Here is a 19017-nt window from a genome sequence, read left to right as displayed (position 1 = left end):
TGCAATGAAGGCAAAGCCCAGTGACATTAACTTTGTACAAATCTTTTCATCACGCTGAACAAACATGAAAACTGCCCAACCCAAGACAAATACATACACTTACATATATGTACAACTCTACTTGCCAAGTAGTTGCCACAGAACAATAAGAATTCTTAGTTTTTAACTATTTCATCCTTGGTGGCCAAAAAAAAAAATAAAAAAAATCATACCTCATATGATCCACGAGTGTTTTTATAGTCATGTTTTGCTTTGGGAGATTTGGCTTGAATTTATACTTGTGACAACTTTAATGTCATCTGTGGGTTTTGTTCTCATCAAGAATTAATATTTACACTAGCAAACAGATAAAGAACTTCAACAAAATACAGATTTCTTTTCTTAAAGCTTGTTTCAGTTGCTTATCACCAGAGCAGCACTAAGGAACATAAAGAAGTGAAGTAAAACTGAGTGAGCCCCAAAGAAGTTTTGTATGCTATTCCAAAACAATCGATTCTTAATTATCACATGCTGTTAGATAACTGCATTATTCTCTACCAATAAAGAAAAAAAATGTAGCATCATGGCTGCAAAAATAGACTCTTACTAAAGAGTTATTTTGTTGTTGTTGTTGATTTTTTTTTTTTGAAAGAAAGCATCAGAAATCTTTGCTAGCTCTGAAAAAAAAAAAAAGTTAATTATTCTTTTAATCACTACTTCACCACCTCAAACCGCATAAATCTTAGCACGGCCCTCCAGCCCTCTCAGGCACATGGACATGCAGTAACAGAAGTGTTACTGTACAGAAGAAGAGATCCAGTTTCCTCTGCTTCACCAGGACTAAGACCAACAGGCAATGCAACCTCACCAAAAACTGTCATTAGGTAAGCATGTTATGTAAACAAACTGAAATGGGAAAGGAATTTGAGGGTATTCCTAAAAACAGGTATCTGATGCTAATAAAAAGACCTATGGAACACACCTTCAATGCCAGATCTTTTTAAAAATGTTTAGCCAAATCTTTTAAACTGCATTTGCCTCATGAACAGTATGATGGCTCAAATTAGCGATGTGTTTTTGTTTGATTGTTTGTTTTAATTCAGGAGACTGCAGTTTGCTGGCAAGAATGTTGGTAGTTCACAAAGTAGCCATGAATGGTACTAAATGCTATGGGTAGACAGGGACATGGTGCCATCTCTCTGTCCATCTTTATTTTAACTGATAGATTTCAACTACCTTGAGAAAAAATAAACTACCCTACAGGCATGACAGATTTGTAGATACCATTCTCTGAAATTTTAATCAAAATTTTCTGTGGGTTGATATGGAAAGCTGGTGAAGAGATATAAACCACCCTGCTTTATCCAATATAGCACAGAAATTCTTTATCAAAATAGGCACACATTTTATTTGTAAAACTCACCTTCAGGATGACAGACAGATGTTGTACGGTAGTCTCCTTTCCAGGATGTGGTTCAATTAGCATCTGGAACACAACAAAAAATTCAAGGCGAGGTGTCACCTTTTAGTGTAGGCAAAACTGTTTCCCATTCTTGCCCCAGTTCCTTAAGTTCAAAGTCATTTCTACTGCCATTTCACCGGTTGAATTAACAAGTTAGCAAAATGCACTCATCCCGTGCAACAAGCACAACCACATCATGTCAGTGGAGTTCTACTCATAACAAAGGGCTATGCTATTAGTTCAGCAAGTACAGTACAGTAATTAGTTTCAGGAGTGGGATTTTTTATTTTTTAACTTCTGATTTATCATAAATGATAAAATAGTTAACTAGTTAAGTTGGAGATTCTTCCTTACCAATTCCAATTGTTCTTCATGTTTATTTGGATCTGTTTCTTCAAATGGAAATTTGGTGACGAAGTACTTAGTGTTCAGTGAACTAGATGAAATAAAATTGTGGACACTTGTGGACAATTTTCTACTTCTATATTCAGATTGGTAGAAAAACGCTAAAAATGATTACTGTATTTCAAGTAAGCTTGTGCTGCAACAGCTCTAAATCCAATTTTTAAAAACATTTAGTAATAATATATATATTCTTCTAATGAAGAATCCTTGTAAATACAAGCATTTTTAAACTTTCCTGTAAAACATAAAATTAATCCACTTTCTGTTATAATTTTATTATTCCACCTGTGCACTTAACTCTTTCATGCTTCTAGAACTACAGTTCTTGTCCATGTGTAAAAAGCAAGTAAATTTTTTTTTCTACTGTCATTTTGTTCCAACTTCCTCAGTCTTGTACAATAACCTAGTTTTTATAGAAGTAAGCTAATGACACTAATTCCTTTGGTTCTAAACTAAGCACATCTATATGGCTTGACCTGAAAAAATAATATTTCCTTGGGAGAGTATATAATAATTAATTTAATGGAATGCAATATTTCTTACTTTTCAATGAATATGGGAATTACATTTTCACATATTCTCAGTTAAGTACAAAGATTAATCACTGCCTGAAAAATCTCCACATTTATATCCATATCTTTGCATATTTATAATATATATGTGCACAACTGTAAGATCAAGAAACAAAACAAACAAACAAACAAAAAACACAAAATGACAGTGACACCATAAAAATAATGAAGTTTTAAAATCAAGGATTCCCTGCTGCCTTCTGCCTGATTGTATTCATGGGGATACACTGTGCAAATTCTTGGATATGATGGAAAGAAGCTTTTGAATGGCATACTAATTTCATTATATATTTTTAGGCATTGCCTTCATTTGTTCTACGTGCTCCTGATTTCATGCATTTCTTTAACACTGCAGTGCAGTAGCTCCCAATTCATTTGGTACCATGAAAGCAAATCCAGCTCCATAATATTGATCCACGCTTACCTACATTTTCAAAGGAAGTCTCACATTAGTAATCTCTTCTCTAGCTTTTCCTCATGAATGAGAAACAATTTATGTTTTTGGTTTTGCTGCTTTAGATTTTGACCACAAAAATTCTCAAAGATGACCCTGAATCTTCACTGTCACTGTTCTTTAATAAGTTTAGCTATCTAGACATATTTCGGACTTCTGTGATAGATAGCTGTCATACTCAAGGACTAAAATCCAAGCCAGTACTCCTCTTCCAGTTCAATATGGAATTTTCAGGGAAGAAAGAATACAAACCTCTTTCATGCTCTTCTGCATGACAGTTCACTTTAGAAGGTCTTCGTACTGTAATCCCAATAGGCTAAATAAATTATGAATTCTCTTTTCATACTTTAATTCCCTAAGTCACAGGTTTTAATGAAATACATTTTAACTTTGTCAGCTAGTGACCATTTGTCACATCAGGAAAGAAAAAAAAAAGTATGTTACATCAGCCAATAATGACAACATTTTATCTTTAGGTTCTTTATTTAAAATCAATTTATATATCAGTTAATTTCAGCCATAAGAAACTGTTCTCTGATAAAATCCCATTGTATCAGAATGGTAAACTTTTAACTACTTTTATTTAAGAAAATAATACAACTATGCCCCACAAATTATGAATTAGTTTGAAAGGAAGTATGTCTCCCTTCACTATGTAATGAAGACAATGTCACAAAAGTACATAACAAATGTACAGAAAAATACAGAAAAATAAATTTTCCTTATGGGTTTTGCCTTAATCCAAAATTATTTACTGGAAATAAAATATTGATAAATGGTTTTAATACAAACAAATACATATTTTTGTACGTGAAATGTAACTGAAGCATGAATTCTTCCTGTTTCAAAATTTCAAACCTTGTAAAAATTCAAAATGATGGGCTATGCTGGCAGAAAGTTGGTTACAAGAGTCTTTATTTTGCAAACTATACAGAAACGGTAAAAAAGAAAATGCATTATACTTTTCAATATTACATAGGATAAACATTAAATTTAGTATTTAATGTGTAGAAAATAATTCAAATAAACTGATTTTCCTTCTAATTAATGATGGGAAACCAGTGATCCAGTTTGGAAATTATACAACCTGTAGTATTACATTATACAGGTCATGTCAACTTTATTGTGGACAGAAAGCAATAGATATGATATGAATGAAGATGGTGGAGTCCCAAAATGTCTACACAGTTAATTAACATGCTAACATAAATACAGTGATTAAAGAAATTTTCTCTACAGTCAAATCTGAAGTGCTACTCTACACAATAATTATAATCTAGTCCACGTGGTAATTACATAACAATAGAAAAAAATTAAAACAATCCATTTTCTTCATTCCAGCAGCAGTACCTATACTGGTATTAATTTGGTAACTGGGTGTGCTTAGCTATTGCCTAACATCCTATACTGGTATGCATGCTAAAACCTCTCTATCTCTATTTTGCAAGGCACCTTTACAATACGTTCTCTAAGTTTCTGCACTAGTAACAGAAAACAACATGAATTTAGATAAAGATGCAAAACTATTTCCTGAATTAAGAAAATAAAAAGTATAATTATACGCTTCTTAAAACTATGCTCGGGCAAGTGTCAATACTCTGAGTTACAGTCATGTATAAAGGTAATACAATTTTAAGCATTTTTCCCCATGTAAAATACTTTATAGTAATCTGATTAGAGAGAAATACAGAGAAACAACAATGGGTGAAGGGATGTTTGAGTAAATAACAATAACACCTACATGACTTTGACATGAAAGAAAGAAAAAAAAGAAGGAAGGATAAGAAAATGTTAGATTTACAGAGTTGGTGCTTGTCCATGCTACTGCTTTAGAAAAACCCTTTCAATAACCTAGCCACTTCATATTAAAAAACATAACTACAAATGCAAACACAAACAAGGACTTTGCTTCATTTTTCCCTTCTGTTAATTTTTCTCCATACCTTTGGTTAATTAAAGGCTGGTAAGACGCTACTTGTGCACCGAGGTTTTTCTACCATAATACATTCTGATGTATTAAACAGGCAATTTGCAAAGCCTGCAGGGCCTGACAAAAGTAAAGTTAAGTTACATTATTTGTCCTGAAGAGGACACACAATTCCAAGTACGGGCAAATAACTCTTCACATAAATTTTAAAAAGACTGGTTGTTTTTAAAGTGTTTTGCACATTTATAAGTTCAGTAGCACATAACATTTCCTTCTTCTGACTACACTTTCAATGCGTTTTCTTCAGCGCAAAGGCATTTAACAACTCAAAAGCATGTAATATTTCTTATTTAAACAAAAAAAAGTCTATGACTCCAGCTGCAATGTTTGAAATAATCATACAAAATATACACATTTGTTAGAATCCTTTCGATCTTGAAGAGCAAAGGGATTTTATGAAATGTCATCTTGTGAATTTTAGAAAGTTACAATTATTGACCCTCCTAATATCATCAAATATATCCATCATGATCATCATCATCATCTACATCATCATCTCCTTCGTCTTCATCATCATCTTCAATTTCATCTTCATCATTCATTATTTCATCTTCATCATCTTCATCATCTGTCCAGTCATGGAAATCACCAGATGCAAAATCACCTGAAGTCTCTAAATCAATAGCTAAAAAGGTATGATAGTTATACAAAAGACACAAAATACACTACATTATTGCTAACACAATATATATCATATTTATAGCGTAATATGTATAAGACAGAAGAAAATTTAATTTCAAGAAATTTACTTATTTTAAACTAAACATTGTGACAGAAAGAAAACTTAAACAACATCAATAATCTTTTGTCTTAAAAGAAACCCACTTTAGTAGGGATGAATTTTTCAATGTTAAGAAAAAGAGATGAATTTTATGGATTTGTGGAACTATAATGAGTGCCAGGAAACACTGAAAGAGATTTAAGACCAACTTACAGTTCACAATAAGGACTAGTGATGATATATACCATACACTGTTCAGTTTTTACATATTATCTTTAACTATCTAGAACTGTACATTTATTCAGAAAGTATCCCGGATTAGATGGAAAATACGCCTGAACAGGTATGCCAAATACTGTGTTAAATCTACCCTATGTTTCAGGCTATGTTCTTCTGTTGCAAAAGAAGGGAAGAGGAGTAATGCAAAAAAAATATTTTCTTGCCATTTTTGATGTCTGGGACATAAAATAATGGCGACATGGGAGTTCCTGGAAGTCATAGGGTATTGGAAGGGAAAAGCAAGGGAAGACTTGGTTGCTAGGAACTTTTGGCAATTCCTTCAAACAAACTGAAAAAAATGTCAAATTGAATTAACTAGCATACTGATTACCCAAAGGGATTTCATCAAGCATTCTTGGACTTGTATAATGCTACTCTAGATAATTAATTTTCCCTAGGTTTATATACACTGTGCCAAGCCCATATATGAGGTCTATTAATAGCTGACACAGTAATATGAGTTGCAAAAAATAATGAAGTAATAAAAATCACAAATTATATTTACATAAAATTAATGTAGTTGCATCCCACGCCTGTTCTTACTGAAGAAATGTAGCCTGGTTGGAAATCAAAGTAATACCTTTAAACCAAAGTCCATGCAAGGTTCATAACTTACCACATTCTGCTGCACCATTTGTTCTGGATCCTGTTACCTCATTGCCATATCTGTCAACACACCAACATTGTCCTACACTTCCATGGCACTGACTTGGTTTGTAATACCCATCTTCATCACATATGGGGATATATTGCCCTGTGATATATAAATATTGAATAAGAATATTAATAACTGCCCCTTGGCCAATGTAACAATCATAGCAGAAAATAACTACCTTTTGCTATTTCCACATTCCAGATTCTCCACTGACTGGATTATAAATGACAGATACCAGCCTTGGACTGCCTTCAAGAAAAAGAGTGGACAATCTTCCTTAAAATTTTTCATTGATCCTCTGATACACCTTCCTTACTCCTTGAATGTCTTAGCTGAGATCTTTGCTGCATGCTGGGGAAAGGGACATAGCTCACAACTCTGAATGGGATGTTCTATAATCAGTGGAGTGCAAAGAAGTCTGAATAATAAGGATTAGGCTTCCCAGACTAACAAACTACCTGCTACTAGGCTTAGTAGCTTTTTTTTTTTTTTTTAATTTAGATATATATGTAATAACCCGTTTAGTTACCCACTAATATTTATTCCACCATAGAAGATAAATGTAGTGTAAGTGTAACACAGCAATTTTCTCAACAATAAATGTGAAAAAAAAGGTAAATTTGCATTTTATAGACATAATACCTATGCAAATTAGACTCTAAGCTAAAATGGTCCCCCACCAACAGAACTAGAGGCACTATCATGAACTTATTTAGTGAGGCAGTGAATTTCCTAAGGCTGAGTAAGTCATGGTTCCTCACTTGAAAGGAACAGAGACTTTTTAAAAGAAATATAAAATTTAGACAAATGACAATGTACAAAACATGAATCTGAAAACATTTTGAAGTGCACAGTTATTGTTTGAAACCATCCTTAGCAGAAATACAGTTTTGATTACTTCGGGCCAAGCCTTTTATTGCAGCTTTCATACAGTTGAAAAGGGTAAAATGAAGATTTACCCTACGTTTTAGTAATATTAATGCAGCATAAACTGATTCACAACAAAGATTTAAATTACTTAAAGAATATTACAAGTAAAGATCAGTAGAGATACTAATTTAGGAGTGCCTTAGACTGTCCCCTCTATAACTGTAAAAATCTACGTTCTATTAGGATAATGGAAGAGACGTAATATCTTTTGGTAGGTAAGGTAATAAAACCAAGTTTAATAGCTTTCAAAAACTTCATAAATTTTGTTGCTAGAATTTACTGCGGTCTATCTTTGTTGGATTAATATTGATTTTATGTTGCTGTTTCACTAGGGTTATTTATGTAAGCAATAAAACCTTCAAAAGAATGATCTATGGCTCACCTAGGATCTTCTTTCCTCCTTGCTGCTTGTGAATGTTGCTGAGTTCTGTTTGGCAAGGTGGGTCTAAAATGACAAGAAAAATGTTGAACAGATTACACTGTATCTAGGAAGGAAAGCATATGATTAGGTTTTCATGGTTTGCTACATTCTAAGGTCTGTCTAACTACTGATCTGAAGAAAGGTACAGATCCTGCACTAGTAGTCACATCCTAAACTCTGAAAGAAAATAATTACTCCAGCTTGTTACAACTCCAAAATTATGAAACAGATCACCATCATGGATTTGTGCAGAAGGCCACTCCCAGTTAACCCATCTGTAGTTGAACATCTGGTTACTAGTCTGGAGGACTGAAGAATGCTAGACTGAAATAGTAACTCTATCATACCCTACTTTATCAGTCTACAGAGATCTAAGGGTGACTTTGAAGCTTGACTCAAGTATTGGTTAGAAGTGGGATGGCTCTTTCATTCCTTCCCTTTTGTCTTTGTTAGAAGTCATGTTCAAGTTTTGTACTTCACATATTATACTAATAAAATAAGAATTTCTCCACTGAAATTTGCAAGACTGTGGTTTTATTGCAATAATTAAAGACAGAACCCCAGGGGTCCAAAGCCCTATGTTCAGCAAAGTTAAAAACTGACCAGACTTCAGATGTCTGTAAGATGCAGAAGTTATTAAAATTCAGTTTTCCATTGTTCAGAGCTATAGCTTAGTTAAATTCTGAATAATTTATTTTTCTACTCTCCATAAAAGCAAGTCTGACTATGTCCCATGAATGGGAAGGAAATATATATTTCTGAACACTAATACAGTGTACTACATTAGAATGAGAGATGCTTTTGTGGTAACAGTCTAAATCAAAAGTAATACTATTCACGTGTGTCTTTAACTTACACTGTTCCCAGACAACATTCTGATAACAACTCACTAAAAACTCACATGCTATGAATATTACATTCTTTTTTTTTTTCATTTTAGCAGACCAGTTATTTAGAATACATCTTTGCTATGCAAGTAACTCAAGGTTGCCTTCTGAAACTACTTTTGTCCGTGTACACAGGAAAAAACTAAGTTACTTAAAAGATCTGTAAGATTGGCGTAGCTTATTGACTAAGTACACACTTAGACCAGAAATCATTCACTATGTAAGGTAATGCAAAAAATCACTTGAGAGGTGAAAGTTCAAATCTGCCTTTCCTGAATTTTTCTAAAGGAAAACACCATTTAGTCAGATGAGAAAGAATTTAGGATGTAGCTGGGACAAGCACAGGATGCACAAAGAAGTTCAGGAATGGCAAGAATACATTATAAAACCTGAGGATATTTTTCTTGTGGAAATGCTCAAACATTAGGGACAAATAAGTAGAGTAACTGTGGATCAAAATATACTTCTGGTGAACACAGAGCCTCTTGGTTGGCATAGCCTAGATATACCAATAGGCCTTTGGTTTTATTCATGAGCTCTTACCTAACTGGATAAATAGAAACTGGAACACAGTAATAACACCTCACTGAGAACAGGCTGTTAATTTCTTTTGGCTTTATGTTTTAAATGCTATATACATATCTCATACATTTAAAGACATAAAAGTTTATAGAGCCCTCAACTCTAGTGGACTTGGTTTTCACATTAAATCTATAATTATTGTTTTTAGAGTTAAGGCAAAATATTGTTCACAGGAGTCCTAGTGCCAGAATAAAATTCAAGGAATGCCTTTCCAGATAATGAGTAAATTTTCTGTGCATCCCCTTCAAAACAACTAGTACCTGGCATTGTTAGGTGGGTATGGTGTTTTCACTCTTTGAGTATCTGCTGAAGTTATATAAAGGTATACATTTCTTGGTGTAAGAAGTACTTTGATGATGACTGTGCTCACTATTATGACAGAAATGTTCAGCACCTTTCAAAACAAAGGTTTCTGTCTTTCCTGATATTTAAAGAGTTAAGATTTTAATTGTGTTTAGTAATGTATTAGTTTTCCACACAGCTGTATTTACAACATTCTAACGATCAATTATTTCTCAAACAAAAGGTATTTCCAATTACTCTAAAATCAAATAATGACAGTCATTCATGCATAGGAGTACCACAGGCTAGAAGGATCTATCAAAGAAGATGGGAAATATGCTGAAGGAGAAGAATTAGTCTAACAAGAAAAATACATGTATTTTGTTCTATGAAAAAGATAATCTTGAATTAGAAACAGAGTTGTATTTATAAGCACTATCATTTAAATGTAAAAATGATGGCCTATGCCTAAACAAAAATCCTTTATTTTCAGCTATAAATCTTTGTTGCTGTAATTAGAAACAGGAACACCACTAATCAAATGGTATCAATGCAATGTGAGAAAGTTACTTACCCAAAATTCTTCGCAGAGGTTAGGTCTGAGATTCACATTTAAGTTTTGCTTCTCACGATAAAAGTGGCAAAAAATTCTTAACAATGCTTAATGAGAGAGTGGCATGATGGAAGCTCAACCAATTCCTTTCGATCCATAGCATATAATTTTTCATCTCTCCCCAAATGATAATTTGTATTTTCCAGTCAGTTCCTGATTTTGGGAAAGCTTTTTTTTTTTTTTTTTTTTTTTTGGATTTCTGAACTTACTTCAATACAAAGGCAGCATCACTAGATAACCTTTAGGAGTCTTGAGCTAAGGAGACTTATTCTGTACAAAAATCATTGTTATTGTCTCCCTTGAGACTGAAACGATCCTGACATCAGAAAAATCTTTCTGATAATCTGAATAAGAGACCTAATAATCTCCATCCTTAATTCTACTTAAACAAATCTGGCAGGAATTATATTTCTGACATTATCACTGCATTGTTATGAGTGATTCATGAATCATTTAACAGCCATCCACAGTTCTTCAGTGCTTGAAGTACTGATGCACACCAGAGCATCCCATGTTATTAATACTGGCCCTTGAGACATCAATATTCAGTTGTGTCAAGAGGCGATGCAAGGCTTGTATGATTAAGCTTTGGTTTACCAAAAAGAGGCACATTAAGAGAGCAACAGGAGTAAAACTGGTAGATTTGACAAAGAATGTCTGGAATTTTATAACAGAAATGCCTCAAGGAACTGGTACTCAACAACGTGGGTCTCCAGCTTTCACAGATGCTCCATCTTATTAAATTACAAAACAGTGATTTTCCATCTATCAAGTAGATAATATTTGGCAGATCCCCTAGTTTTTGACGTATGTTCTACTGCAGATAAGGCTGCCATGTTATGTCTTGCCTCTGCTCAGGGTCAAGTATTTATAATTGTTCTAGGACAATGGAGGTTCTAGTTATAGGGATTTGAAGCAGTCAATACTGCACTTCAAGAAATCTTCCTGGGAACTTCAGTTATGTGGCAAGACACATTATACCTTTAGAACCATCTATAATCATATTTAATGCCCTGTGGTCTCAAGAGAGTGATGTAACAAATACGAATCACAATAATTATTGTTATTCTACAAGATGGACTAGTTTCAAAGTCATGAAGTAGTCTTTCATCCCTGATAGACAGAAAAGCCTATGGGAAAAAGGCATCCAGGGAAATGCTAGACTAACAGACACATGCAGAAGCCTGCAGTAAAGAGATGCTTATGTTCCAAGCATTAATATTCCTGGTAAAATTGGTTACTCTCCTACTCTATTTTCAAGCAGTGAGGCAACAAAAACAAGGCTGTAATAACGATGAAGTACTGACAGAAAGAAATTCAACCTATAAAAAGGCCAACAGAGCAAGTGCCTCAGCATTTAGACAAGCACTGAAGTGTTAGGCTAGCATCAAAGACCTAAGAAAATAAGTTCTGAAGCACTTGCACAATCTGTAGGTGGAACTAGAAGGCAACACGGAACAAAACGTACAGGAAGACAGCAGAGCACTGGCAAAGTGCAAATTCTGAAGTACTGCAGAAATGTATTATAGTGTCTTGGATATACCTCAGAAATGCTAAACTACACTTAGAGAAGAATAAGGCCAAGGAAAAATGCAATGAGCACCACTGAGACCTAAGTAAGAATTTAAGCATCAGTCAAGGTGGGACTGTTGTTACAGGGAGATTTTTTGAGCAAGACAGATGTGATTTTAGTATTCTAAGAAATTGCTTGTATTGACGAGAAGTTGGGAGTAATGTGCAGTAAGGGATCTAGTGTACTCTAACTCATCACAAGAAACCTAAAGCAAAAAGAAAGAATGAAGAAGAGATCAAATAATTGTCTGATACTGACAGTCTTGATCTGGTAAGCTAAAATCAAAGAGTAAGAGGTCTTTTCAGATGAAGATGACGACTTCAGCAAATAAAAAATGTATTTTAAAAATAGCATAATAGAATTTCTATCCCCCTATGATGCACAGTTGATTAAAACTTTGTATTCACTTTGAACCTGGTTAATCAACAGCATTTCTAGTAAAACTGTGTATCTGCCGAGAAAACCCCTACAAAGTTCGATGAATAAAGATAGCTGTCTATATGACATGAAGCTTTCTGTAATATCAACTTATTTTAGTGTACATCAGAAAGAAGCCACTGAATTTCTATACCTAGCCACTTCTTTGCGATTTACAGCAAAGGTCTTGTTAAAGACCTTATTTAGATTATTCGATAAAGTAAAAGCCAAATATGAAGATATTAAAAGATTTAGCAGAATGCTACAATTATGATTAGAGAATTCAGTGGGTCACGCATACTAGGAAGTTTGACAGTTGTGCAAGAAGTCTGACAGTTGTGCATGAAAACAAGAAATAACAAAAGAAAACTATAAGCATTTTCTCTCTTTACACCTTCAGAAAAAAAAAAAAAAAGATTTTGTTGACAGTGTTAATTCAGAGGGATGGAGCTCATGTTGTGCAAGGATAGCCAGGACTTCGCAATGAATAAGATTTCACTTTATTTACAACATTGATGATACTTCTTCACTACACACCCAGACACACCGTGGTTTCAAAAGCTATCTAATCTGTTTTATATCTGTTTTATATGATGGGAAAGACGGAGGAAACAAGAGAAAAGAAGCAAGGAAAAGTTTGACAATTTTGGATTCTGCAATGTGGAGAGTCGGTGTCACTGGTAGCATGGTTCCATTTTTTTTAGCCACTGGAGTACCATTAATATAATACAGTAGTGTTTAGATCAGGCTTTATACCATCATCAGATTGTAGCAGTACACGTGAGAAGGCATTTTAGAAAATAAAAGAATGTAAAATTAGTTGAAGCTAATTTATGGAAGTGTTTTCTTAATATCCAGGTTATACTCTACACACATTGCAAGGATCAGGTAGAACAGCCAACTAGTGTTAGAACCCTGGACAGTATTAAACAACATTTTATGTGCTGTACTTTCTTTGACAATTGAAAAGAATTATGCTGTCCCCCAAAGAATAAGGGTGTTTATATATTCGGCTGAAATGATTGTGGGTTGTTTTTGTTTGTTTGTTTTAAAAAGACAACCAAACAAAACACATTATGTTATTTACTTTAAAAACAATTTTGCTTGGGTAGTGTTTTATTGACTAATTCTGGTAGCAGTACACTGCTTATAAAAATGGAAGCCAAAATATTGTGCTACTATAAAACAATGAAGGTGTGTTAAAAGATTAAATGTTAACTTTTAAAAGGCAAAATTACCACATAAAAGATGGCAGTTAGTATATACCTAGGGAAGTACATATTTATTTTTGTTCAGATTTACAGATGGTGTAGCATGATAAAAATCTTTATTTCCACAGAAATCAGAGACAAACAATGAATATAGAGTGATAATGGGGATTTATTGTGAAAGTTTTAATGTCACAAGTGAGATTCAAAAAATTAGATTAAAATTTTCAAATACGCTGAAATGACTTTGAAACTTTCCACCAAATCAGTCTTATCTCCTCTACTGATTATCAGCAGAACTTTGGTCCTGAGTTGCTATTTATTCCTTTGAAAATCTCTCTCATGTTAGTAAGAAAAATGAATTGGCAGTTCTGTCTATTTTCAGCCAATATTTGATGAGGAAATTCATTAATTCATTACTACTGGTTTGAATATATAATTTATGCTATGACTCACCTAGATCTAAAATTGGTATATGATCCTCAGAAAAATGATGCTTATATGTTGTGTTAATTTGTTTAACTGAATCACATCAGGACATTTGCTGGAGATTCATCTAGGCAGAAAAACTCAAGTAGTTTTAGGTCCAAATGACCGATTTTTTTTTATCCATAATGTTAATTCAGTTATTTTAATAGGTTTACAAAATAGAACATTAAGATGCCCTAGTTTAGCAATAAAAGGGCTTATTTTACAATATAAGCGAAGTAGATAGGGAAAGAAATAACATAAAAGTAATGTTGTTCTTTATTTTGATCTCCTTCCTCTGCAATACTTACTGAAAGTTGGCATGAAAAACAATATTGCTGTAAAAGCTTTAGCCACTGTTTTGCACTTTATTTAGAATCTCTGATTTTCTGGCTAGCTTTTCATTTAACTTGTGTTTTTTGTTTGTTTTGTTTGTTTCTTTGTTTGTTTGTCTTCTTGTTAGGTATTTAAGGTAGATCAGAAACCTTTACAAAGATTCATGATACAGCATTTAAAAGCTTGTAGTTCACTGTAATCATCTTACTATGTTAAGAAAAAGATAGAGCACTATTAAAAGATCAGTCACATACATATGCAGGTTGTTCCCATCTTTTACCTTGCTGTCTTTGGAAGCAGTAGCACCACTCATTGTTAGATATCAAACTGTCCTTGTACGTGTCACAAGAATTGAAGAATGCCCTTGTGCATGGTTCATTCTTGTCAAGGTAAATACTTCCAAGTTCTGACTGGTCCAACAACAAGTCATAGTTCGTATCAAGCCTGTTAAACATCCAGCCAAGGGAGTCCTTGCAAATTGGCAAAATGCTGGTATCAAATCCTAGGAGGCAAAAAAATAAAAATAAATAAATAAATCAGATAACAGGAAAGACAAAGCATGTGCTGAGCTCAGCCGCCATACAAGAATGCTGTATCATGGAAATTGCTTCAGTGGTACATAGTTAGAGTACATAAGCAGTGCACGCTACTGAAATACTGTGTATAAATTATATGTCAGCTTTATTTAAAAAAATCATTAAATTAACCTGCTTAAAATTAATTTTACTATCAGTCTCAAAGCATTTAGAAATATGAGTCTTCTTGTCAAACATTATGCCTATAGCACGCATATTATGTACAGTAATAAATGATCCACTATGATTTTCTGGAAAATAATTATGTTGAGGAAATTTAGTGATATTATAAATCAGGAGAGTGGAGCGACACTTAAGTGGCTTACAATGTGTACAGAACTAAGAAAAGAATGAATCCCAAGTAACTCACTGGACTCCACCTTTTTCTTCCTTTTATCTTTACCTGATGTACTGCACATCTCAGGAGACCATAGACAAGGTGACCAATAAGAGCTGCCTCCTGCCAGTATCAGATCTACTCAAACAGCTTGCATCTTCCTTAAATTGTTCCTTGGTAAATGGACCATGAGGAACAGGCTGAATTAATTATCCCTGTAGGCAGATCTCAGATCTCATGTCCTGCACCAACTGTAAAGTACAAGCAGACTTGCATATGGACATGGAAGGGAAATTCAGAAACTGCCAGGTCTCTCACACATGCAGATAAAAACTGCGTGTAAAAACACATTTTTTCCTGTTCATGTGCCACGGATCCTACCATGGGCTTATGGTGCATGTGGACAAGCAGTTGAATATATATCCTAATACAGAACAAGATTTAGTCCTTACTGAATACTACTCTACTAAAATACTGAATACTACTCTACTAGAATAACTTTCCAGCTAAAACTGAGCAGTTAAAAAATGAGATACATGATTATGAATTCCTAGCATCTACTACTGTTAAAATCAAGCCTGCTTTTCTTAGTTGTTGTTCTGAAGACAACGAAGAAATCTGGAAAATGGCCCTATTCCTAAAACAGGTCAAACTGTGTAACTCAGAAATTAGGTTTGGAAATCAATTGATTTTTCTTCATATATATACATCTGTGGAAATGGCCAGGCTATGGTAGAACAACCATTTATTTCAGAAAGGAAAATTCCCTGTGAAACTAAGACAACCACATAAACTCCCTGTCCCCAGGAATCTTAAATTAACGATGCCTTTTGCTTAAGTTAATCTTGCTCCCTGTTGCATTCATTATTATTTCTGCTTGACAAGAGGAAGAAAAAATCCCTTAAAGAATCCCTTCAGTATTGATCTTCTTGATGTGTTTACCACAATGTAAAAACACTGTCAAGCATTCAACCAAAGGACACTAAGACAAAATAAATTATTTTCTTGTGGATTATGAAGAGCGGAGACAGACAGGACCAGACTGAATGGATAAGGACATACTAGTGCATGTGTTTTTCAGCTTTATCTGTAAAAGACATCAAAATTATTTAACAAGTGTTTCTGGTTTGAAAAATCCTGGGAGGTTCCTCCACCTTAAAACATTTTTTCTAAGGATGAATGTTCAGTATAACATTATTTACCTCTAAGGCTCTGTTTCTGAAGGCCTCTTAACACTTCTCAGGTACTTCGCTTTCCTCTGCTAGTCATGCTTTCAGCTACAGATCCTCCACCTTGGATTCAGAAAGGGTTTGATATCAAACATACTCTTTCCTATCCTGCCTTTTGTGTACCTGTATGAAGGGAGGAATTATTGTTGTGCTCACAAAATTTTTCAGATTTTGGAATTCTGGCCAGCTCACCAAACTTTAAGACAAGTTGCGGAAAAAGAGCAACCATGAGGAGAAGACACAGATTTTTTTGAATAAATGGAAGGTAGAATGGAAGGTAAGACACAAGCCACTTCAAACGTGCATTCAGGGATGGATCTTGTGGATGAAAGTAGATAATTGTGCAGAAGAGTTTATCAGCATGTGGAATTTTAAGTGTGGGTTTACGGAAAGAGGTAGCACTTTCTTGCTTGAGATGCAGTATTTGTGGTCCTTGTTGGAAATGCTCAAATCCTTAAGTATCTTGTCTTCTAGGATACTAGAAGCTGGTGTTATATGTTTAATAAATTCTTCTAAGGAAAACAACAACAAACGAACACTCTGCTTACTGCTTATTTTATGTCTATTTGTCTGGTTCAAATTTTGCCCTAAGAAGAATACATTGATCAGAAGCACAGTGAAGGACCATTGAACATTTCAAACGTTTCATGCAACACTAAATTATAGTTGGAATGATATTATATGTCTGCAAAATAGTTTATTCGTGACTTTTTTCTTGATTTCCTAAATTAGCATTATCTACTGATTTAAATTCATTTTCTATTCTCATTCCTCAAAATTTTCTCATTTCTACATAGGTTTTAGATTTTAACAAAGTGTCTAGTAGTGATGTCTCACTGGATTTACAACAAAATTTCATACAACAACCTTCTTGTGTTAGTTCGAAGTCTGAAAAATAAAGTTTACTCATATTAAAGCTCTGATAACCTATCTATTAAATAGCATCATGTACTGGAAAAAAGCATTGTGGTTTACAGGGTCTAGCTTTCTACCAGATAACTGTATCATGTAATCACTTCAAAAACTAATCATACTTTACCTTGAAAGTAGTGTTTTGGTTTTTTTAGTTGAAAGTTGTTCTTTTTAAATTCTTTCTCTTCTGTGGTATTTACAAACTGTAGTATTTAGTGTTTTAAATAGAGAAAATAGCATCTCTGCTTTTATTTTGCAAAGTGAAACAAGGCAAACTTTCTTGACCATCAATCACTGCAGTGTAGTGAAGGAAGTCTGAAATCTAGGTCGAATATTATTTTAGGTGAAATAAATAAAAATTGATAAAGTACTTCAGAGGTAGGCCTGGCACGTGTTGACAGAGAAAAAATGACCCTCGTTTGACTTAAAATGGCATTGTCCACCTACTCCAGAATGGTGAAAACACATAAAGGTCATTATCCTGAGTTCCATGTTCATAGTACCAACTGTTAAGAGATTACTGTGTTGAAGTCAAATTTTTGGTTCAACCTTTAAGAACCTTTAAGTAATTGGCCAAACTTAGGATAATCAGTAATGACTTTCTTCCTCAACTATAATATTGAGAAATTAATACACCTCTCACTCTTGAAGGTGATATACTTGAGAAAAAGAGTTAGCAGAGCTCTTAAATACATATCTAGAGCTAAACATCTGCTGACATGTTTTGACACTGTTTCCTTCCAGTACCTAAACAGGGCCTACAAGAAAGCAGAAGAGGGACTCTTTGTCAGGGACTGCACTGATAGGACAAGGAGTGATGGTTTTAAACTAAAAGAGAGTAGATTTAGATTAGATATTAGGAAGACATTCTTTACTGTGAGGGTGGTGAGGCACTAGAACTGGTTGCCCAGAGAAGCTGTGGACTCCCCACCCTTGGAGGTGCTCAAGGCCAGGTTGGCTGGGGCTTTGAGCAACCTGGTCTGGTGGGAGATGTCCCTGCCCTTGGCAGTGGGGGTGGAATTAGATGATCTTTAAGGTCCCTTCCAACCCAAACCATTCTATGATTCTATGACATGAGAGACAATATCATCAGGTGACCCAGAACTCAGAAATTAATTGCCCCAAATCATAGACAACATATATTATCACTTGAGAGCCAACTAGAATGTTCTTATGCATTTTTCACAGTTGTGACACAAAACAAAATGAAGAAAGTAAAGGGGAAGAATTAATACAGTAAAAGGATAACAGTTCATTCCTGCTGATGTTAAGTATCATGACATCACACTGAGGAGAGCAAAATTGCTGCTCAGATATCTGAATTAGGGGAAAGATTTTTTTCTCTCTCATTTTAACCGCTTATGTGAAATCTATTTCCATATATGCTAATGAAGTGGGCTTTTATGCAGCTATTTCTGAACATTGTCGAAAGTCAGTGAAAGTGAATAGAAGAAGTATTAAGGGTTTAGCTGAATTTCACCTAATGCATATACTGCAAGAGAACTTGATTTAGAAAATGTGAAGTACCAGCATAAGCTTCCTTCCTCAGCCAAAACAATCCCAAGGGAAATATTATTGAGAAACGCACCCCTCATCCATGGCTTCCATATTAGCATTCAAAACATTACATCAAAAGGAACAGAGAGAAATGCTCCTATGTTTTTGATTATTTTTCAGCGGAGAATTTCAACTTAGTAAACATAATATGCTTTTCAAGGTAAAAATATTGTTTG

General features: G+C 34.1%; 1 protein-coding gene across 10 annotated transcripts in view; it reads right to left on the bottom strand.

The window, feature by feature from the left end:
* Nucleotides 1-3336: 3336 nt before the first annotated feature.
* The window catches only part of SPOCK3 (SPARC (osteonectin), cwcv and kazal like domains proteoglycan 3), a 318573-nt gene continuing 302892 nt past the window's right edge, over nucleotides 3337-19017 (bottom strand). For all 10 annotated transcript variants that reach the window (XM_080591794.1, XM_080591793.1, XM_080591796.1 and 7 more), the window contains 4 exons: nucleotides 14512-14733; nucleotides 7827-7889; nucleotides 6476-6613; nucleotides 3337-5484 (listed from right to left, as the gene is read on the bottom strand). In XM_080591794.1, coding sequence (XP_080447920.1) covers nucleotides 5312-5484; nucleotides 6476-6613; nucleotides 7827-7889; nucleotides 14512-14733 — 596 coding nt within the window. In that variant the 3' untranslated portion in view covers nucleotides 3337-5311. The remainder of the gene's footprint in view (nucleotides 5485-6475; nucleotides 6614-7826; nucleotides 7890-14511; nucleotides 14734-19017) is intronic.

This window comes from Anser brachyrhynchus (assembly GCF_964034855.1).
Source record: "Anser brachyrhynchus genome assembly, chromosome: 4".
NCBI classification, from domain to species: Eukaryota; Metazoa; Chordata; class Aves; order Anseriformes; family Anatidae; genus Anser; species Anser brachyrhynchus.
This window is presented reverse-complemented; position numbering and strand designations above follow the sequence as displayed.